Source organism: Parus major, chromosome 2 (assembly GCF_001522545.3).
Source record: "Parus major isolate Abel chromosome 2, Parus_major1.1, whole genome shotgun sequence".
Taxonomy (NCBI): domain Eukaryota; kingdom Metazoa; phylum Chordata; class Aves; order Passeriformes; family Paridae; genus Parus; species Parus major.
The window spans coordinates 1947642-1970522 of record NC_031769.1 but is presented as its reverse complement, the minus strand read 5'-3'; the positions used below and the strand labels follow the sequence as shown (position 1 = coordinate 1970522).

Here is a 22881-nt window from a genome sequence, read left to right as displayed (position 1 = left end):
TCCCCAGATTCCTGCATGAGGAAAATTAGCACTCTAGTAAAGTTGGCACTTCATCACTACCAACATTCTTTCCCACACAGAGAATTGAGAATTCTCTCACATATTCCAGGAAAAAAAATTAGAGAGCAAATATATATTTCTGAGAGTTCAAGGGCTTGGTACAATGTAGTCAACACAGCCTTGCTGTGCCTCCTCCTTGACAATAGAGTAGATGAAATTTAGGGTGCTGGGATGTTCCTGAACCAGGAAGAATGGCACAAGGATCCAAAGGGTCAAATCCAGACCACAGATCTGTTTTAAACCACTGTTAAAGGGATTTAACCTTGCTTTCCTTGCACAAAACCAACCTGAAGGAGAACTGAGCTGACCTCACGTTAACACCACCACCAGGTTCAGTAGTTAACACTTCACCTGTTGACACTCGCTGGCACATCCCAGACCGGATTGTAGCCCTGTGGAATGCAAATCTGGCTATGTGCCTCCAGATGACTGCATGATGGGGGAAAAAAACCCTTCCACACCTGCAAATAAAAGACATCAGTAAGCAAATTCCAAAGCCAGGCTGGGTAGCAATGAGATGGCAAAGCTTTCAGATTTTATTGGGTCACAGTGTGATTCTTTATGGCCTGGTGAGCTGCTGGTCAGGAGTTGCTTTCAGCTGGATTTCACAGCTTCAAAGGATGTTGGATTGGACTGATTGCTCAAGCGGGATTCAACTTGCAGATTAAGACATCATAATTTGGGTGGCAGCATGCAAAGTGCTGCCTGCATGTGCTCAAAGGCTCAGAGCTCCTGTTACAGCCAGAGGAACTCGGATTTTCCATGTGCTTGGCTGAGCACAGGTGGCCAGGACCATCTGCAGTATCTCAGTGTAATTCCTCTGGGTATCCCCCTGCCAATCCTGAAGGACATGGACCTCCCAGAGGGTCAGTATGTGCCAAATCCACATGACACTCAGATTTCCAAAGGTATCCAGGCAGCACTCAGCCCTTATGGTGAAATTAATCCCCCACGTTAGCGTGAACAATAACAGGAACTTGAAAGTCAGACCTCAAGTTCAGGCAAATTGGGCTCAGTCACTTGGCTGCAGTGTCTAATGCCTGGTGATGTAACCTGGGGGATCTGAGACATCTCCCAGACATGACACAGACCTGCAGGAGACCCGTGGTTCTCCTGGAGCAGCACCCAGAGGACAGGCAGAGCACCTGAGCTGGAAATGCCTGGAGGTTATCCCGGTGCCTGCTTGTGTTTCTGTGGGCACCTTCAGTGCTGTGAGTGGATCCATGAGCTGAGCCATGCTCCTTGCAATCCATGCAGCCTGTGACTTCATGGAGGCTTTCAGTGCCTTGCTCACATTGGGGATGGTTGGTTTCCACCAGACTGGGGCAAAAGGACTCAGGTACAGAAGGATTTTCATGGTTCCTATGGATCTGTCACATCCCAGGCTGGTTTGAGGTACTGTTGGTGCAGGGCTGGGAAGCCTGCACAAGGAAAGCAGTCAGGAGAGGGGCTGAAGTGCTAGCAGAAGTGTGAGCCTGGCCATGGTTTGCTTAGGAGTAGCTCAGTCATTGCTGAGGTGAAAGGCTGAAAAATTTGGGGCTGTTCAGCCTGGAGAGGAGAAGGTTTTGTGGAGACCTCACAGCACCTCCCAGGGTCTGGAGCAGCTGCATGAAAGCTGGAGAAGGGCTCCTCATCAGGAACTGTAGTTATAGGAGAACGGGAAACATCTTCATACTCAAGGAGGGGGAATTTAAGTTAAATACAGCAGAAACTCTCTCCTGTGAAGGTGGTGAAGCCCTGGCAAAGGTTTTCCAGAGGATCTGTGGCTGCCCCTGGCTGTCTGGAAGTGTCCAAGGCCAGGCTGGATGGGGCTTGGAGCAACCTGGGATAGTGGAAGGTGTCCCTGCCTTGGCAGGGGATGGAATGAGATGAACTTCACGGTTCCTTCCAACCCAAACCATTCTTATTCTAATTCTGTGATTGTTTTTCCTCACCAAGTTCAGTGCTGTTTCTCAAAGGAACATGGAGCTCTCAGCTCTTCTGACTGTCAGGTACCTGGTGCCCCTCTGCAGCACATCAGCCCTTAAATTGTGCCTGGGGATGAGGTTTGGCTCTTGGCTCTCGTGTGAAATGTCTCCTAATTGGTTATAGAACAGTTTTAGGTGACTTCTGTGACCTGGCTTGTCTTGAGCAAAGGCCATTGCCACGGCTAAATGTGGCCATAGCTTGTGCTCCCTTCCCATGGGGAAATAACTCCTTTACAAAAATGAAAGGAAACTTCAAGAGTTTCCCTAAAAACAAATAGTTCAGGTCATGAGGCAGCAGTAAGTTATCAAGACCTTGTTTTCTTTCATTCCTAAAAGGATCTGGAGGGGTTAATAGCATGTGTGAGGTGAGAGTAACTGAGATGTCCACTCATTTCTTAGTTTTCCCTATTTAGGTTAAAAAAAAAAAAAAAATAAAAAGACTCTTGCTCAAACCTGGCGAAGCAGGCAACACAGCTTAACAAATAGGCTTATCTCAAGTGCTCTTTAATAAGAATGTTTATCATTTATTTCTGGAAAATATGCTGAGCCCGGAATGCTGAAAGCTTTCCGTGGTGTTTAACCTGCATCGTTCAAAGCCAGGCCTGGGGGGTTTTTGGGAGGGGAAAATTTTGCCTGGGGTGTCCCAGTGTGCTGCCCACTCCCCTTCCCAGGGAAAAGCTGTTTTTCATTTATAGATGTGTTCATTTAGGGTCTCTGTAAGAAAGCAAATTTCTCCAAAATATGATTTATGCCAGCTCAGGTCTGTGGTTTAAATAACTGGGATAAATCTCAGGATGTGCTTAAATCCTTCCATCAGTTATAAAAAAGTCATCAAGGTTGGTTTTAGAGGAGGTTCTTGGTCTGTGAGGGATAAAGCTGGGTGTCTTGAAACTCTCCTGAAGTGAAAGCCACAGGAATTCCTGTGGGATCTGATCCATTTCTGAGTGGGATGAACAGGCACAGAGCCCCTGGAAATGCTGCCCTGTCCCCACTGCAGCCAACCCAACCCCTCTCACCCCATCCAGTCAAACTGAAAATTCCAAAGAGAAGCTGTGCTGCTCTCTGACTCAATGAAAAAGGGTGCTTTTCCTCACTGAGGACAGGAAAATGGGGAAGGCTGTTCCAGGGCTCCTTTTGGGAGCAGATTTATCCACACACAGCACATGGGAGGTTCAATGGAAGGGCAGCCATGGTGTTCCACTGAAAGGAACATGGTATTCCCTATTTTACCTGTTAACAGCATCTCCCCCAAATTAAATCCCTGCAATCTATTTTTTTTTCCTGCATTACTGCAGCCTTGGAAGTTGCAGGACTGTCCAAGAAGCTCCCAACCTAAAGTAATAACAGAGGAAGGAAGGAATTATTTGAATTGGCAAAACCAATACAAAATATTTAAGGGCCTTCCAGAGACGTTGTGAAAATTCATCCCTTTGTCACGTTGGGGTTTTTTTGCTCTGGAGGAAGAAACTGGGTCCCTGTCCTGGTGATGCTCAGCTGAGAAATGGACTCGTGGCAGTTTGAGTGGATTTGTTTTATTCATATTTGGGTCGTCACCTCCCACAGAAACTGTGCCTGGGTTAAATGGTGACAACACAGGTGACATCTCTTCTTCCAAAACACACAACTCCTGTCCTACAAAGATCTCTTCTTCCAAAACACACAACTCCTGTCCTACAAAGATCTCTTCTTCCAAAGCACACAACTCCTGTCCTACAAAGATCTCTTCTTCCAAAGCACACAACTCCTGTCCTACAAGAGGAAGGCACATTTATTTCTTATTTCTCCCCAGTGGAATTTCAGCCTGCAATGTGAAATACCATCCAGTCAAAACTACAGAACAGTGGGAAAAAGCACCCAAACACAAGTTAAAATTAATGCTTTTTTTTTTTTTTTTTTTAATTTTCATTATAAAGTTAACACATCTATCAAACTTAACTGGTAACAAAAAACAGTTACAAGACATTGCTAATGTGCTGTCAGTAGAAAATAGGGTAAAAGCCAATGAGGTCACAAGCACAACAGCAGAGCAACAACACTGTCCCGATGAGTTATTTCCGCAAATATATACTCTTACTAATATATACATTTATTCATAAAATAAATAATCATAAAAAAATCATCAGACTTAACAAAATACTGAGAGAAAAAAAAAAAAAAGGTGACAATTCTACTTTGTACAATAGCTTTGGAATTTCAGGTTGTATCATACATGCAATCTGTACACAGGGGTGAGGGCAGGGGTTACAGACAGTGATGGAGCTTTGAAGAAGGAGATGTAATCAGGCAGACAGTCTGTGGGAAGGGAAAGCAACGGCAAAAAATCCCACTCACAAGAAGATACTTGTCCTTGACTGCTGGACAAGCATGTTTTGTACCGTGGGGGAATCCCCTGGGGTGCTACAGGTTTGTGTTTTATGTCTTCCACACTGCTGGTGGGCTTGTCAGAGAGTCCAAAGCTATGACAGGTCTTGTTCAGGCAGGCTTGGTCCTGGGAGGGACAGAAAGTGATGCCACAAGGGGTTGAATGAGTGGGTCCCACTGGGATGAGGAGGTGAAGGCTGGGCTGCCATCAGCTGGGGACAGGGGCAGTGGGACAACCAGGACTACACCAGAGAGTTTTATCTGTACAGAAGTCTTTCGGAGTTTTTGGGAGGCTGACTTGAAAAGACTCAGACCTCTTGTGCTTTCCAAGGTGTAGCAGCAGGTGGCAAGTGCTGGGAAGGAGCTCTGACACCATGGTGCCATCCCTCAAAACCGTGGGTGACACTCAGCTGAGTGTCTGCAGCAGACCTGCCTTCAGGATTTTTGGTGGAGTGGAATGAATGGAGAGAAATAAATAAATACTAATAAATAATAAGAAGAAACTTAGAAAAGAAAGGGAAAGGGGGAAAGCTTCTCCTCACACTTTCCCCACTTCCATGCAGGGCTGTCCAAGACCTCCCTTGGCGTGCAGAATATGGGTAAGAAAAGGTCTACAGAGACAGAGGAGGAGATCATCTGGAAAAGACCCTTGTGGCTTCAGGAACTTTGTTTGGGTGGTGTTCACCTAAGAGCAGGATTCTGCCCGAGGATGACTTGGTGGGACTTGTCCATTTCCATTATGTGATCCTCAACAGAAAGAGCAGAGACGCTCCCTTGGGGTCAAAGCCATGACAAACCAGGCAGCAAAGTGAATTCAAATCATTATTTTTACAGAATAGGTCTGTCTTCTGCTCCCTTTGAGACACTTGTACCTGATTTTTGTTGGCTTAAGTGAGAATTGAGACCATGAGCACTTTCCCACCTCAGAGAATCTGAAGAGAGTTTGGAATCTGGAGTGGGATCCTGCTCATGGATGCAGACACACACTTGTGGATGTCCACAAGCCTGTGTCTGCATGGGAGTCAGACATCTAAACACCCATCTCTGATGGAAAAACAGCTGGATTCGTCAGATATGCCCTGAGATTTAAGGGAAGCCCACATTCTTCCAGAGTGGCTTTTAGGAGCCAGTGGGGTACCCTGGAGCATCCCAGATGGCTCTAGACACCTATTTCAATAATTTAGTTCAGCCCTAAACGCTAAGTTTAGGCAAATGGAGCCCATAATTTGGCTTGTATGGGGCTTTAAGCACCTAGCACACATGTAGATACCTGCCTTTAAGCATCTCACTTTGTATTCCAAATCCCACTGTAGGTACCACTGCCTGGGAATCGACTCCTGGCCTCTTGTTTGTGCTTGAGAAAGGAAAAATCTCCTCCTCCAAGGTGGAGATGTACTAAAGACACTCTGGAAAATGCAGCAAAGTGGGGGCACTGCCCAAGCCCATGAAGACACAGGAAGGGCAGGAATGAGGACTAAACACCCCTTCTTTGAAATGGAGGCCAGAGGAGCCTCCATTTCCCATCAAACTGAGGAATCTGCACCCCACAGCTGTTAACGGGGACCTGAGCCAGGGGGTGAGGAGCTGCAGATCAGGAACTTCACTGGAGAACACAAGGGAGGGCAGGAAACAGGAGGATGGAAGGGCTAAGCCATGAATAAAACAATTCAGCTACTGCTGCTTCCAGTGAGAGAGGGGAAATCTAAAAAAATGAGATACTCGCATAGTGAGAAGCCACTGCTAAAACAGCCAAGATTTAGCTTGGAGGGAGGCAGAAAATAGGAAACTATAGGTATAAAGAAGAGATGAGATCTCCTCCTGCCCACCTTCTCTCCCACCATCCAACACTCTCTTACATCTTCTCCTCCCAACAGCTGCTTGAGCTGAGGAATGACAGATCTGAGCAAACATCCCCCTCACCTGCCACTGCCAGCAGGGTGATCCCTGCCCTGCAGCCTCAGCCCTGGAGCAGGACTCTGGAAGAGCCAGGAGTTGTTTCCCTGTGGGCAGCCCATGGAAGCAGGCTCAGTGGCTGATATCTGCAGGGCAGTTGGATTTGGTGCCTTTCATTGCCCTGCTTTCATCTTCCCAAATGGATTTTGTTAAAGCATCAAGGGAAGTCTGGAGTCATTTCCATAGTGCAGATCCCAGGACTGGATTCACAACTCCCAGCTCCTGCAGAGTGCTCGTGCTGCAATCCTGAATATCCCCAACAACATCAAACATCAGATGTTCAGCACTGAAACCAATCTTTGAAGCTGAAAAAAAAAAGTGACCCAAAGCTCAGAGTGTTTCTCCTGCATATGAATTTAAGGATGGGGGCATGATAAGAATATGAACACAAGTGACAAATGTCACATAATCCATGACCATTTCTGTGGCAATATATCTGAATGCAATGAAAACACCAAAAGTATTTGAGATTGAGAGGCAGAATAAATTGTTTTCTGAGGTTTGTTCATACAGAAAACCTGCAATGCTCAGCTTAGACGACAGCACTGCAGGGCTGACGTGGTCAGTGCTGAATCAGGGATTTCTGTGCCATGTAGGATTTTGTGGTGTGGCTGTCTCTGCAATCCCCTCCAAAATTAAATCCCGACTGCTTTAGTTCTGCACATGAAGCTTCCCATAAGGAGTGGAAGAAATTCTGGAGACTTCAAAATGCTTTGGAGAAGACTGTCGGTGCTGGGCATGATACTCAGCTGAGAGAGATACATCGGGGTCAAGCAACAAAAATATCATGCATTTCCCTCCCCGTATTTTCATTTTCTCTGAGAAAGAGAAGCCCCCAAATTCTAAAACTAAACCAAACCAAGAAAAAAAAAACAAAACAAAATCAACCAAAACTCCTAAACTTTCCATTTCTTTCATAGAAAGAAAAGAGATGAGGCCAAATTCACCCCTCGCAGGTCACTCCACTATCTTTAATAAGTTGGATGTGGAACTGATGGGGCCCATCTGGCCCATCTGTTCAGTTAAAGGAGAGGTTGCATAGCAGCATGTGAGAGGATGGAATTATGGTCCTTTTTTACTTTTATTTTTTACATCTGTTACTTTGTTGGGTGACGTCTTGTCCCTTTTCCCTGGTCCTGCCAGACACACCCCTGGTACAAACCATCTGCTGAGGACAATCCTCACCGGGGGACACTGAAGGGGAGGACACCGGGGAGCACAGGGGTGAAGATGGCCAGCTCCCATTTGTGGGAAATCAATGATATTTTCATTTTGATTATAAAATGGAGCATTACACCAAGGTGGGGGAGAAGGTTTGACAGAACCGTTTCCAGAGAAGTGCCCGATTCAGCTGCCTACACAAAGACATCTTGGGTCATTTTGGACACCCTGCGGTCTCTGACTGCCCAGGTTTATGATTTCTGTGGGTCTTGAGCCATTGAAACAACATCTGGACCCCAACAGAACATTGTAGGGCACCTATAATGTGCCACCAGATGTTTCTATTATTGAGGAATTCTATTATTGAACCAAGACCCTTCCATAAGTGAGGTCCTACTGTTTTCACAGGAGAACCTGAAGCGGAAGGCAGCTCTGGGTGGTAGTTACACCATCTCCTCTAGGGCAGGATGGCACCTCACTCATCATTGACTACATTTTTCTCACCAGTGCAGTGGAAACCCCGATTTGAGACACCCGGTGTAGGCAGTGGAGAGGGATCTCAGTTTTCCAAAAACACCTCCTGAATTCACGTGTAGCAGTGAGCAATGGCCCAAGTCCCCTCTCCAAAACCATGGGGTCAGACACAGGCCCAGCTCCCAGACCCCTCACAGGCTCTTTTCCCCCCTCAGGGATGGGCAGAGTCAGGACTGGAACCCCTGGGGGTGCTTGGGGTGAGGAACAGAATTCACGCAGGTGTTTTTCAGTGACTTTAGTAGCAGCTGCTCAGCCCCTTACATGGTATCATCACAGAGATGATTAATTACATGACAAACCCAAACAAGTACCCATAGGCTTCGTTAAAAAACCCCTGAATGTGGGGAGGGGGGAGTCCCCAACCACTGAGCTGGTTCAAGCCTGACCCCAGCTTGGAGGGAAGGAGCACAACTTCCAGCCCATCCATCTCAGGTGATGATCAGCTTGTAGCTTCACCTCCTTGACTTATGGTGGACTTCACATCATCAGTCTGGACCTATGGAAGAGCTCATCATCTACTCTGAGCTCAGCAGCTGAAGTCAGAGACACACCCAGAGGGAATTTAACCAAACATAACTTAGGTACCATCCTAAGTACAATGAATCACCTCCTGGATTTGTTTCTTGCCATCGATCCCAGCAGAAAATTAGATGAACAGATTAGACCAGATGAAATAAATCCCACTGTTCCAGTCAAAATTTGTTCACCTCTAGAAGCAATTACTCAGCAAATTCCTAGTTTCAATATTTTTTCCCCCTGCTTCCCAAAAAGCTTGGTCTGGTGGTGAAGCTGGGCTTGTTCTGGTGCAAAAGCAGAAATGGTGGATGTGAACATGCTGTGGATGGGCTGGGGTCAGATTCCAGCTCCCATGTGTGGAAGCCAAATCCTTTAACCCATTTCTTCACTGGTGTGGTACTAAAGAAGAAGGAGTTTGAAACCACTTGGACTAAAAATCTTAGGGTAAAACCAGTTGTGGATGTGTCCCCGCTGAAGTCAATGGATTGAAGGGATCATGGCCTGCAATGATTTGAATTTTCACTGTTGGGTCACCATTTATTGACAAAGTTCCTGGTAGGACGTGTTTGACATCTCTCACTGTGGCTGCTTGCACTGCCTCATATTAAATAAATCAGATGTATCTTCCCTTATCCCATCCTCTCCAATTCATCAATGTCTTCCACCCCACACCTGGCTTCCTGGAGCATTTGCTTTCTTGATGTTGGTTACAGGTGCAACCTCCCACTGCAGTGGCTTCCTTCTCTACTTCCCATGATTAAGTTTTCCTTTTCTCCAAGACTGCACTATGAAAATCAGTCATGCATCCATTAATTGACCTTTATTAAAGTTATCAGTGATCTATTGCCTTCTCCACTTGGTGTGTGGCCATCAGTGGGGTGCAGTGTATGGACAGATATCACAGGTATGGGGATTTTCTCCCCATATTTTTCTTGGCTTCTCTTGATCTTCTTTCTCCTTCTCTCTCTTCTGTTTTCATTTCACTGCATTTATTTTTTATTTTTTTTTATTTTTTTTTTTGCAAAGCACTGATAGAAGTGCCTCCATCAATAAGCAAATCTTGCTTGTGCCCTTGGGCACAGCCCTGAGACAAATGGGTGATGCATAAACTGCACCAGCCTAGGAATAGTCCCAGGAGACACCGTGACTCAGAGTCAGTCCTCGGAGGCATCATTTCCTCCTGTTTTCTCTCTGATGGGATTAAGCTCTGCTTGTTCCCTTCTTCCTCTTCTGTGTACTCCCTCCTTTGGTTCCTGGGAAAAGGCTGACACGCAGAGAGGAGCACTCTGGTTTCTCTACAAAGATTTCCAGTAGTGAACCAGCCAACAGCCATGATTACATTGCCATGAAAAAGGAATTAACTCATGCCCTGTTTCTCTTCCTGGACTGAAGAGACAGCACTGATCTATTGTCCTTTTTCCAGGCTATGAGCCCAAAAGCAGGGGAAAGGCAAAGAGGACACAGGGCAAGTGCATCTGGGGCTAAAACAGGCTGTGACTCCATGCTTGGGTCACGCCTCATTTATCCCAGTATTGACCAGGAACAAGCCAAGCAGGGTTACAGTGCTGTAAATGCCAAGGTGATGGGCTGAGCTCATGCCTGATACCCTGAAGGAAGCCCTGATGACCATGGAGGAGGTGAGACCTGTTTCTGTAAACTGCGATCCTGATCTGGAACTGGAAGCAGAGCAACATGCAAAGATGGGGAGTCAGGTGTGAGCAGCAGAGATGGGCCAGCGCTGCAAAGCTGGGATTTAGCTCTGTGTCCAAACTCACCCAAACTCTGGGCTGGTTCAGAATCTGGGGTTTGTCCATTTTAATCTGTGCCACTTTTATAGGTGGGAATGGCTGTAGGAATTGGGTGTGGAACAAGGTTTGGCTTGAGTCTGAGGCTGCTCCAGCTTGCGGGGTGTGGTGGTGACGGTGGGTTGGTTCACCCTCACGTAATTTAATGGGTGACAATGAGTCCTTCAGATCCATGTTCACACCAGACCTGTGGGCTTGGGATGTTGCCAAGTGCCCATGAAGCCTGCATCAGGTGCAGAGAGTGGATGAACTAAGTGCACTTTCCACTGCTGGCAACGAAACTCCCCAACGATGTGGGAAGGGTGAACGCTTTCCCTTTCCATCCTTTCCCTGGGGTGCTGAGGAGATGGATGTCCTGAGCTCAGGAGTGAGTGTCCAGCCCCAGGGGACTCACTGCACCACGTATTTCCAAGGAAAACTCATTGGCTGAGCCATGTCCCAGGCTGGAGAGCTGGAGCAGGATTCCCAGTTGTGGGACTGTGTCCTTCTCAAAGCACACACTGAGCCCTCTTCACTTCACACACAAGACACTGAACTTTTCGTGCACATCACCTATGTGCCAAGAGGGCATTTACAGGAAGTCATCAGCAGTTTCTTCTCTTTCTCTCCCTCCTCTTCTCCCTCCTTCCCTTTCTAAAGTTGTCATAGAATCCTATGTCGAATCTGGCAGAAGCTACTATGCTAAAAAGTTCACATCAAGAGCTTGCCCACTCTCCAGCTCTCTAAGATATTTGTAGACTTCCCTGGTTCCAAGGCAAAAGAAGTATTCATGTTCTTTGTTTAAAAAATCCTTAATTTATCTGCTTTTATTTCTCTTGCTGCTGTTGCTCATATTACACAGTCTGGCCATTTGGGTTTGCAAAGAGATCTCTGAAAGCTCAGTGCTGCTGTTCAACAGAGCCTCTGCCTGGCTGAGGGAAAAGGAGATGCTTAGGAAGATGCAAGTCTTTCAAAGGACACTTAATCACACGAGTCACTTCAGGTGGGTGAGAGCAAAGCAAATCCATGCTTTTGCTAATGCTCTTTTTTCCAGCTCGGTGTTGAGGGCTGGTGGAAAAAGCTGTTCTCCTGCCGGAGGCATCGGCGTTGGGGCAGAACTTGTGTGACTGCCAGATGTACCTCGGGATAGCCCAGAAGTCATTAGACCTATTCTATCCAACCAGTTTTAGCCTTTTAAATTTTAATTATTTTTTTTTTTGTCCAGTTTTTATTCTTTTAATAACAAAAAAGTAGACTTCTCTCATGTCTGCAACCTCAGAGGAAGTAGGCTCAAAATCCATTTCTCCACTCGGAGCCCGGCGAAGGGTTTTGCCTGCTTTATTTGCACGTGTGGACGTCGTAGACTCGTGTGCACTCCTGGCAGCGGACGTAGCAGCACCAGTGGAAGATACAGTGACATTTCTCTTTCCGTTTCTCAGTCCTCGTGTTGTGCCCGCGGCCGCAGCACAAAAGGTCGCAACCGTCAATCCCGTGGGAGGTGACGTTGCAGATCCTGTCGCGGGTCCCAAAGGAGCCTGTCTCAGGGTTGGGCTCACAAAAGTTCGGTGAGTTCTCGTAGTAAACCAGGTCCTTCTCAGTTGGGGCCTTGAAGAATTTGTATTTGGGCCGGAGGGTCTCGACCCAGCCGCGGGATTCCCGGTGTTTCTCCACCACCATTTCTGAGGCGCTGTCGTACTTGTCCTTGAGGTAGTCGCCGATGACCCTGAAGTCTGGCTGGGACCACCAGCAGGTCTTCACTTCGCAGCTGCCCGAGAGCCCGTGGCACTTGCACTTGAGGTGCATGAGCTCAATGATAGACTGCAAAAGAGAGGGAAGGCAAGGGAGAAGGAACACGTTAACTTGTATTTAAGCCACTTGTGACATTCTGCTACTTAGCCTTCATTTTCCAAGGAATTATGGATGTTTTAATAGATATATTTATACTCTTGTTAACAAGAATCCCCTTATCCCTCTGCTCACAGCTGGGTCTAAGCTATAAAAGTTCTGTACTTTATGAAGTGACCAGTTCTGATTCCCAACTCAAATTTAAGGATTTACCAAAAACTTTCACCAAGGAGATTTCTGAGCTTATTAACTACTGTCTTATCAATGTTCATGTGGGAATGCTGCAGTGTTGTCACCCAGGAAAAGAATTCAAACATATCTGGGCTGAGAAGCAAAGAATACACAAGACTACTCAAGCGATGCCTTCATAAATGAAAAATGCAGCTTTTCTGTTGGAAATAAAAGAAATATGAAATGTCCAAACTATCTAGAACAGAACTCCACCCTTTACATACGTTTTATGTTTACTTAAGTGAACAAGGTTCAAGCCTTGGTGTGGCTACTTTCAGAAACTGAAAAGGAATTTATTTTTATTTTAAAGCCATGGTTATGGTTTTTCTAAAATAATTTCAAAGGAAAAAAAAAAATAAAATCCCAACTTTTGATTTGAAAGGCTTAGGCTTCGACACAAAACACTTTCCTGGGATAAATGGGAGGGTGATTATTGATCCCAGAAGTTTGCTGCTTGTTTTTACCTCTTATAAAATGAGTTTAAATAAATAGAGGTGTTGCCCTCCAGTACTCTGAGGTGGGAGACAACCTTATGCAACAGCTTGATAATCTGCATTTTCGGAGTGATCAGCAGATTTCTGGGTACGTGAACAGGCGAGTGCCAGCCTGAGTCCAAAAGATTTGCCATGAATCAGCACCTTGGTGCTCACCAGGTGCTTCCCTGTGTTATTTACGGAGTATCACCCACCGCAGAGCAGGTTGTAATTAGCCATGAGAGAGAACCACAGAAGGTTTGGTTCGAATAATCACGCTGAACTTAATCAAAACTCCTGGCAGAGCGGTAGGCTTGGAGTTCCTATGGGAACTAATATGAAACATCACCCATGGCTCAGGTTTGGGTGGAAACACTCGAGTGTGGAGGCCTGGAAGAGCTGTCCCATGGGTGCTGGCATGGTGAGAATGGAAAACACCAGTTCTTTCTGAAGCAGTGGGATTTCAGGAGTGAAAATGGTGTGACATCTGCTCTTTAATCTCTGACAGCTGTTAAATGTCCTAGAAGAACTCATTGCCAAGGAACAAGACCTAGAGTAAAAAGACCTCTGCAGGGATCACATGGATGTTTGCCTGTTTTTTTCCATGGATTCTCACTTTAAAGGAAATCCCTCCTTTTCACTCCACACAGCTTCTCCCCAGCCCTCTTTTCCCTACCACGTATCCCAGTAACTGCCACCAGCACTGCCCCATCCCTGGGGTTACCTGGGATAATTTAGGCCAGAGCTGCAGGAAACCACATTATTGCTTGTGGTCGTCTCCATTGCAGACAATTTTGGTTTCTGGTGGTATTTCCCTTTCGAAAGTTATATTCCAACAGCTCTGCTGTGGTGTGAGATGGGATAACACCACTGGGAATTCACAGTATCCACTTCAGGAGCTCTCAAGCAAGCCCAGCCTGCCTGAGGACAGGTGTTCCAGCAGTAACTGTGGTGTTTGCTGCAGCTCACTGCAAAAATGTTCTCCTGGGTATGTGCAAGACCTTCTGCTGAGGGGACAAGACCACATTAACTTGTTCTCTGTTATCTCAGAGAAGATGTGGCATAATCTCTGTTAAAAAGGGCTTTGTGGTTCAGTTCTACAAATGGTTTCCCACAAATTTCATTCTTCTGGCATTTATGGGCTATTCTTGAGATATATGTATATAAAAAAGCAATATCCCCCCTTTTGGGATTATTCCATCTAGGGAAAAGATTCATTGTGTATCAGGCAATTTTGTGCTTTCTTTTCCCCAACACATTTTGTTCCAGGATTGTTTGAAGTAAAAACAGCTTCAGGGCATGATCCAAGTTTAATCAGGAGGTACCAGAGTCATACTGCCTCTAATTTTGTTCAAATATTTCCTGGGAAACAGAACAGGGTTGAGAAGATGGGCTGTGGGAAAAACTCTCCTGCTCTTCTCCTCCCTCAAGGCTGCAGAGAAGGGGAATGGACAATGGCACTCAAACTTCAGGTGCTCCACAGTCAGTGGAAGGGAACAGACACAATTAGCACATTATTAACTGAGTTAATAACTGTAATTATGGAATCGCAGAATGATTTGGGTTGGAAGAAACCTTAAAAATTGTTCCGTTCCAACCACCCTGGAATGGGCAGGGACACCTTCCGCTAGACCAGGTTGTTCCAAGCCCTGTCCAACCTGGCCTTGGATACTTCCAGGAATGGGGCACCCCCAGCTTCTGGGGTTAGATATCCTCATAAGATGGGATGAAATCCCATCTTAAACCTGCTTTGATCCATCCTCTATAAAAGAGATCTGGACAGCTGACTCCAAGGCAGGCATTTGGATCTGTGCGGGTGAATTTATGTGGTGCTTTCACAGATCAGGTACGTCTATATAGAACTGTACAGGATGGGTATTAGCATTTTGTGACGTAAATTTGCCCAGATTTAGGTATTTTGAGTCCACTTAATTCCCTCCCACCATTCATTATGTCAGGTAAGAAAAGAACAACAGGAAAGGTGAAACTTAAATGTCCTTACGGTCCTTCCAGCTTCGTTGTTGTGCCTGTTCATGGCCGAGCGAGCGTCGGGCCTGTTCTCCCGGGCATCCGCGAACTCCCGGGACACCGTGGTCCCGAACTCCACGTCCTCGCTGCAGCCCCCCCACTTCCAGCCCTCCCCAGGAGAGCCCTTGTGGCGCGTGTCACACCCGCACTTGTTGGCCAAGCCCTCGGCGCAGGATCGGGTCACGGCGAAAGCCACCCCGGCAGAGGCGATGGCGTGGACAAAGGCTGACTCCCTGGTGGCTGTGAAAGAGAGAAGTCGGTGAGTTAGGGCCAGTGAGGGATGGATTTGATCTGTCCTGTGAATGTCTTCTCTGGAGGGCATGGCAGAAGGCCAGGAAATTCTCCTCTTCCCTGTGGTCTGGCTTGGACTTACTCCAAAGATGTTTTCTCTTGCTAGGAAATGAGCTCCTGTGCAGACAGGACCAGGCTTGATTCAAGGCCACTGAGGTCAGCCAAAAAAGTTCTGACTGGGGTCATCCTCAGGTCTTTGGATAGGGCCATGGCACCACAGAAAGCTGTGCACACCTGAGTTTCAGGGGGCACCTGGAATATTCTGTCTGGTACTGTGCAGTCAGTGCACCCCACAGCCAGGCCCTGAGCCATGGGCTTCGCTTCAGACACACAGAATTTGGGTGTGTTCCCAAAAAATGGAAAACGCAGGTTTACACTTAACAACCGTCTCAGTGGTGGGACCAGCACCAGGTAAAACTGCTCTTCCTTGACAGGGAGAGGTGTTGCTGGCTGTAAGGCAGGAAAATGCCAGGATGGTCATGTCCTCAATCCTCAGGATGTAAACCAAAATTGTCCCCAGCCTCCATCCCCTTTTCTCCGAGGCTGTGCCTCTCACTCGGTGACAGTGCTCAGGGTGCACCTTGAACCTGCCCCAGGTTTTCCTCACTTCCCTAATTAAGGTCCCTGCCAAGGGGACTGGAAATGAACTTTCCTTCTGTGCCCATTGCCTCAGGCTGGTGGGTGGGAGCAGCCAGGAGATGTCATGGTTAAGGACTGCGGAGTTTTTGTGGAGAACTTCCATCCCAGGGAGAGCTGGGCAGGGAAGGGGAGCAGGGGAGGCTTTCCTGGATGCCACTGCTTTTTCCACACTGTGCCAACACCTAAACCAAACTTTCCAAACTGCTTTGCAAGTGGGGAATACATCAAGATATCAGGTTTTTATTTCACTTCCTCCTTGCAGTTTTGGTTTCTTCACTCATGAGAAATGACAGTGCAGTTCAACACCACACCTCAGAAAACACCACTGCTTTTTGGCTGCAGTAAAATGGGATTTTTACCATGAACAGGACTGTTCTCAAACCCTTGAGGTAATTTTAATAGTTCTGATAACTGGCCCCCCGTAACCTCCTGTATTATTCCCCACTCACCTCATGCTTATAGACCAGTTATACTAGAAATTGTGTTGCTCCTGACACTTTTCAGATTATTCCACTGGGATATGTAAATATTAATGAATCCATAAAGGCACAAGGTCACATTTCCAGTTGATGCAACTTCACCAAAGCTTGTACTGAGCTTTGTATCAGCTGACTACTCAAAAACCACTCAAACCTTCCCTGCACCATATTTTGCTGATCTGAGCTTTCCCTGGGCATTTTGGCTTAATCTTCCAGATGCTTCCAGGCTTTACTAATGTGGAGAGAGTTTAATGCAGCAAGCCAAAAAGTCAATGTGTTTTTGGGGAGCAATCACAACTGTGGAGCAGTCCTGGCTGGATTGAAGGCTTAAGCAAGAACTCAAGCTTTGCTTTGGGAAGGCTACCAAATACAACAGTATGCAAATCCCATAATGTGCATGAACTTACAAGCTGAAGGGATGAGCAATGTCCTGGAACATGTTTGTCAGGGCACATGAGGAGGTTATTAAGTCACCGAGGGCTACAACCAGAAAAAAAAAACCAACAGAAAAAGGAAAACACAGGAACCCTCAGGTCCCCAGTGTGATTTTGAAAAACCCTTGTTCAGCATCTGTCCAGCCTGGAGGATCCCAGCATCCTGCAAATGATGACCATGCAGTTCTTGACTGTGAAAGCTCAGCTTTGAGCATGAACAGGAAAGTCCTGTTCAAACAGGACTGGGGACTTTGCATCTGGCCTAAGTCCAGGTGGGATCCAGAAACCAAATTCTGGGGCTAGACAGCTTCATATGAGGTCTCCAAGGACATTTTTGACCAGCCCTGGAGTCTCTGAAAAATAAAAGGCTTCTCACAAATGCCAGTGAGATGAGGTGGTGGGGTGAATACCATTAAAATCTGGTAGGGAGGTGGAAGGTGCAGTGTCTGGCCAGAGAAAGGGTGACACATCTTCCACATCCTCCCAACATGGCCCAGCTGATCTTGAAACCTTTCCATAAAATCATAGAATGGTTGGATTGGAACTTAAAGATCAGGTAGTTCCGACATTCCCAGTTTTGCTTTCACCCCAATCTCCACCCAGCCTGTGTCTGGGATTGGGATTGGCCTGACCCTTGTGCAGGACCTTGCACTTGGCCTTGTTGAGCTTCATGAGGTTTGCACAGACCCTCATCTGCCCAGCTCCCTCTGGGTGCATCCCTTCCCTCCAGTGTGTGACTGCACCACTCAGCCTGGTGTCATCAGCACTGGATCCCACTGCATCCCTGGATCCCGCTGCATCCCTGGATCCCGCTGTCCACGTCCCCAGCAAGCAGTGCCAGTCCCAGCACCACCCCCAAGGAACAGCACTGCATCTCCTGGAGTGCCACCATACAGGTAATTCCTGACCCAGCAGGTGTTCCATCCATCAAATCCAGGGATCTCCAATTCAGAGACAAGGATGATGTGCTTTCCTCTGACTACGACTAAAGCACGTTCCTTGGTTAGGTCAGCTCTCATCTCTTGGGAATCACCTTTTCCTCTGCTCAGGGGAGATCTGATCCAGGCCTTTGGCTTATTGGGAAGGTGCTGTAGGTGCTGAACTGATGTTTGCAAACCCTGTGGAGACCCCCTGTGTCTTGCCAAGCTTGGACCGAAAAGGAAATGTCCACAGCCATGGTGTTTGTGCAGGAAAACTTCTCCTGTGAAGTGTGAGAAGGGGTGTGAGAGGGGGCGGTGGCTTGGGACACCACGGTTTGTGGATCCCAGCTGGATTCAGCAGGAGCTATCGGCTCAGCACAAAGGTGTTCCCCTGTGCATTCCCCTCACCACAAGGAAGACATTGAGGGGCTGGAGCCTGTCCAGGGAAGGGAACGGAGCTGGGGAAGGATCTGGAGCACCAGGAGAGGCTGAAGGAGCTGGGAAAGGGGCTCAGCCTGGAGAAAAGGAGGCTCAGGGGAAATTTCTGGCTCTGCACAACTCCCTGGCAGGAGGGGACAGCCAGGGGGATCGGGCTCTGCTCCCAGGGAACAGGGACAGGAGGAGAGGGAACGGCCTCAGGTTCTGTCAAGGATTGGATGCTAGGGAAATTTGGATACTTAGGGTGGATATTAGGGAAATTTTCTTCACTGAAGGGGTTGTCAGGCACAGGCACTGCCCAGGGCAGTGTTGGAACCACCTGGAGGGATTTAAAAGGATGTGGCACTTAGGAACATGGGATACCAGTGGATCTGGCAGTGCTGGGGTCATGTTTGGGCTCAGTCACCTTGTTGGTCTTTTCCAACCTTAAGGATCCTTCGATCCAATGATTCTGTCCAGGTGCAGAGCTCACCAAACCCCAGGGAGCTCCAGGCTGCACAGCCTGGAGAATTCCTGTGTTTGCCAGGACTCGGAACAAGCAGTTCCAGGCAGACAGCTTTGGCTGTAGAGACCAAACCCTAAATCACAGGTCCATCACCTCAACTCTCCACAGTTTTTAGCCCTTGTTGAAAGCCAGGAGGGTATTGATGGGATTTTCCTTAAGAAGCAGCAATTACAGCGAGCTCTTCTCTTCCCAGAAAGAGCTCAGCGCCTTTTACAGCCTGGATAGGACATAATCACTCCCCTGCTTTTGAAATGCAGCCACCACTTAAGAGCACACAACAGGAAGCAAATCGCGTTGTATCTGATCGTAACTACCTAGGGAATGCAGGCAGGCAGGGAAAAGGAGCTGAGATCTGCCCCCGGGGCACTGAGGTGAGGAGTTTGCCTCTTGAGAAAGTCGCAGCCGATCTCTTAATGACTCCACGAAATTAGGGCACCGGGTTTAACATCTCCTAGCCCTAACTTAAGGCACCGGGTTCAATATTGACGCAGATGGAGCTTTGCCATGGTGTGAATCACGTCCTGCCACCTCCAGAGCCCCGGCACTGTCCTGCCCCAACCAGGCATCCCTGACCCTGCCCGGCTGCCCGGGCTGCAGCCGCCGGCGGCGGGGCTGCAGGAATGGAGAAGGAGTGGATGGAGATGGAGATAAGCAGGAGGAAAGCATGCACTTGTAATGGAAATGAGGGGTTATTAAGGTGCCATATAAAAATGCAAGAGATTTAGCGAAGATAGCAGGAAATGCTGTGTATTTGTCAGGTCGCCTCATTCCTCTCTGGGTGGTTCTGGTAGAGAGGAGACAGCAGCTCCTTAGGGCTTGGGGAGAGCTGCTGGGAAGTCACCTGGCAGGAGGAGCAATATCTCACGGGGATGCTGACTTCAGAGCATTTTAACTGCTTTCTTTTGGTCACCAAAGCTCTGGCTTTTAATTCCTTTAATTCGTTTAATTTCTGCCTGCTCCTGGATTTCCCTGCAGGGCCCAGAGACTTGGATGTCTGGTGCTATTTCACAGTTCCCTCTCCATTCTGGAGGGATTGAATATCAGTGAAAAGGTGCTGAGACATACAGAGGGCCTTTAGGGGTGTCCCCTAAAGCAGAGGTTTCCAAGTCACTGGTCCCTTCTGGAAAGGGTTTCCCTAAGAAGCCCAGACTGAAATCTGAGAAACTGAATGTCCCCGAGCATCCTGTGCAGAACCTCTCTGAACACTTGTCTCAGCACCAAACCCACCTTGAGATGCAAAAAAACACTTGGCTGAGTAGTTTAATTTTGATAATCCAGAGGCCTGAGGATGATGTGACCTAAGATTTGTTTTCCTGCTGTGACAGGGCTTTTTTTGTGTGACTTTGGGCAAATCCTTTAGTCACTCTGTGCTTCTGCTTCCTTATCTGTACAGCCGAGGACAATCCTGCTTATCTCCCCAGGAGTCTGCAATGCTAAATTCGGTGATGGCTTCAGAATTGTAGGCAGAAGGAACTGGAGCCGAGCAGGGGGCTCTCAGATTGTGGGATGAGGAAGGCAAACGAATAACTGCATAAATATCTCAGCTGTCCAGTATGTGAAAACTGCTCTCATGTGTTCTTCTGCCCAGACAGTGACTTATTTTCCCTGAATGACAAAATGATTAACCCCAGGTCAGGTAGGCATCCACGACATGTGGCAAGATGGAATATGGTGATGCAGTAGGATGAATTTAATGGTTTATTTTGCTCTGAGAATCCCTTTTTACCACATCTATGCTGTAACACCAAGCCCTGCTGTCCCCATTCCTGACACCCTAAATCTTTCCTTTTTGAAACAGAGTCCTTGGAGTGAGGCACTGACTTGGTGCCTTTTGGGGCTGGATAATGTATAAACAACATGGAAAATAACAGAATTGTCCCAGACAATGAAGGAAAGAATTCCCAGCCATGTCTGCTCTTGAGGAGAGGATCCTGCTCCCTGTTCCACATTTGGAAAGGTGTGGCTTTTCAACTTTTCAGCTTTTCTGAGCCCTGAATTCCTGGCACCACAGACTTCTGGAGTGCCCTTGGGAGAAGCATTTTGCTAAAAATGGAGTGAAATAGAGGAAATGGTTTATCTGTTTAGCAGGACTGTGGGGAGGAGTCGTGCTGGCTTCTCTGAGCTTCGTTTTTCAAAGCTAAAAGTCTACAGAAAGGTACCTTTAGCTCCAGCTACTTGAGACCTTGGAGGGCTGGAAGGTGCAAAGGCTTTCCAACATTCTTCTGGTAGGACAGACTCCCTAAGAACATGAGGGAGTGTGAGAAATGTCTTCAATTCCCTCCTTGGCTTGAGGGGATATAAACCCACAGCTGTCAGTTGGGATTTGCACAACAGTTGACACTACACTGACTTTGAATTAAACTGGGAAAACACACAATGAAATAAATTAAATAAACCCTAAGAACTAAGAAACTGGAAATAAAGCTGGGAACAACCTGGTGTTCGTGGTATTTGGAGCAGCCTTTTACAGGAGGGCCTGTCCTAGCTCAGTTTTCCCTGGTTCTTGTGGTCCTCCCTGCACCTTTGGCATCATGGGCTTTGGAAGGTGTTGTCCTGTGGAAAAAGGTGGTGAGGAATTTGTGAAGAGCTTTGGAAGCTCAGCCTTTGGCTGAGGTGAGGTGAATTTGTGTTTTGACTGCAGTACAAAGTTCACCACCCAGCAGCTCTCAGCACACTGTGCTCTCCTCCTTGAATCCATCAAGGGAGACACCTTCCCTGCATCCCTGGGAGCAGAGCTGCACCATTCCCTGAGGGAAGGGTCACCAGAAATACTTCCATGAAGATAAACCAGAAGGGTTTGAGTGAAAGCTGGCACTGCATGGCTTTGGATGAAAAAGAAGAATCCCAGAAAAGATTAATACCGAATGAGCCTGCTTGGTTGTTGAGTAGCTGGTGTCCCCTGGGAGAAGGAATTTCTTTAGGCTCTGACAGCCTTGCAGGCACAGCTCCTTTCTGAACAGCAGGAGTGAAATCCAACGGGACTGGTGAGTCAGAGCTCCCAGGATTTCCAAAAGCACATGGAGGCATCACTGCTGGCTCACACCGACACAGACAGCATTTCCTGCTGGCTCTGAAATCCACGTGCAGGAGGAGCAGGGCAGCCCAGCTGTCCCAGATTCCAGCAGAGGATACTCCACTCCTTCAGTGAGGCTGGGCTCTGCTAAACCTGCTGGCCAGCAGATCCCTGAGAGCAAAAAACTGAGAGTTCAGGGCATGGGGATGATGTCCCCCACCTTACAATGCTCTTTGGGGGCTTAGAAGAAAGTTGGGGAGAAACTTCTCAGTGGGGGCTGTTGAACTAAAATAAGGATAATGATTTTAAACTAAGAAGGTGTGGATCCAGACATCAGAAAGTAATTTTTTATGATGAGGGTGGTGAAGCACTGGTTGTCCAAAGAGGTGGTGGATGCCCCATCCCTGGAAGCAGCCAAGGTGAAATTAGGTGGGCCTTTGAACAACCTCATCCATTGGAAAGGGATCCCTGCTTGCTGCAGGGGAGATGGACTTGATGAACTTTAAAGGTCTCTTCCAACCTAAACCATTCCAAGAAACAAAGGTTCACATTTTCACAGGACATATTTCTCCCCAGGGAAAGGAGTGAAGGTGGGGAAAAGGAAAAAAAATGTTAAAAGCCTTTTTTTTTTTTTTTTTTTTTTTTTGAGTGATCACCAAGCAGGAAATCATTTGCCAATCAGAACTATTAAATATTGGCCCAGCACCAGGGAACTCCTTGGCACACGCTGGCTGACAGATCCATCCACAGACAGTGCCCAAGCGCTGGAGGGGAACAAGAGCTGTTCCCATCACAGGGGAGGAGGAGGAAGAGGAGGAGGAGGAGGATCACAGGGGTGTCACAGCTGCTGGGACCCTGACAGTGCTCGAGGGGAAAATACTGGGAACGTTGGAAACCAAACATTGGCTCTGGCAGCCTCAGAGGCAGGTGAGCTTCAGTTTGCTCACATTCCTCTGGATCTTAGCAAGACAGGATCCCATCTCAGATAAAGAACCATAAGTCTGGCTCAGCCTCCAGCTTCCCTCAGCCTCCCTCTGTTTCCAGTGTTCCCATTTCCCTTGACCCATGTAGGTCTCCTGCAGCACCTCAGACCTGGCACCTCCTCAATCACCCCTTTCTTTATTCCTTAAGTGTGGGTCCTTGTCCCACCCTTGCTGTTTGCTTCCCACCCATCAGGATGGAAGCTGTGTTCTCGGATGTGCACGAGGACTATAACAGGAGGGGACAAGTCAGGCTTCCTGGTGGGAGG

The 22881-nt window shown here is 47.5% G+C and overlaps 1 protein-coding gene across 1 annotated transcript in view; it reads right to left on the bottom strand.

The window, feature by feature from the left end:
• Positions 1–7759: 7759 nt before the first annotated feature.
• Positions 7760–22881, bottom strand: part of WNT3A (Wnt family member 3A) — an 88930-nt gene continuing 73808 nt past the window's right edge. The window contains exons 3-4 of the mRNA XM_015620263.1: positions 14888–15153; positions 7760–12154 (exon numbers count right to left, since the gene is read on the bottom strand). Coding sequence (XP_015475749.1) covers positions 11675–12154; positions 14888–15153 — 746 coding nt within the window. The 3' untranslated portion in view covers positions 7760–11674. The remainder of the gene's footprint in view (positions 12155–14887; positions 15154–22881) is intronic.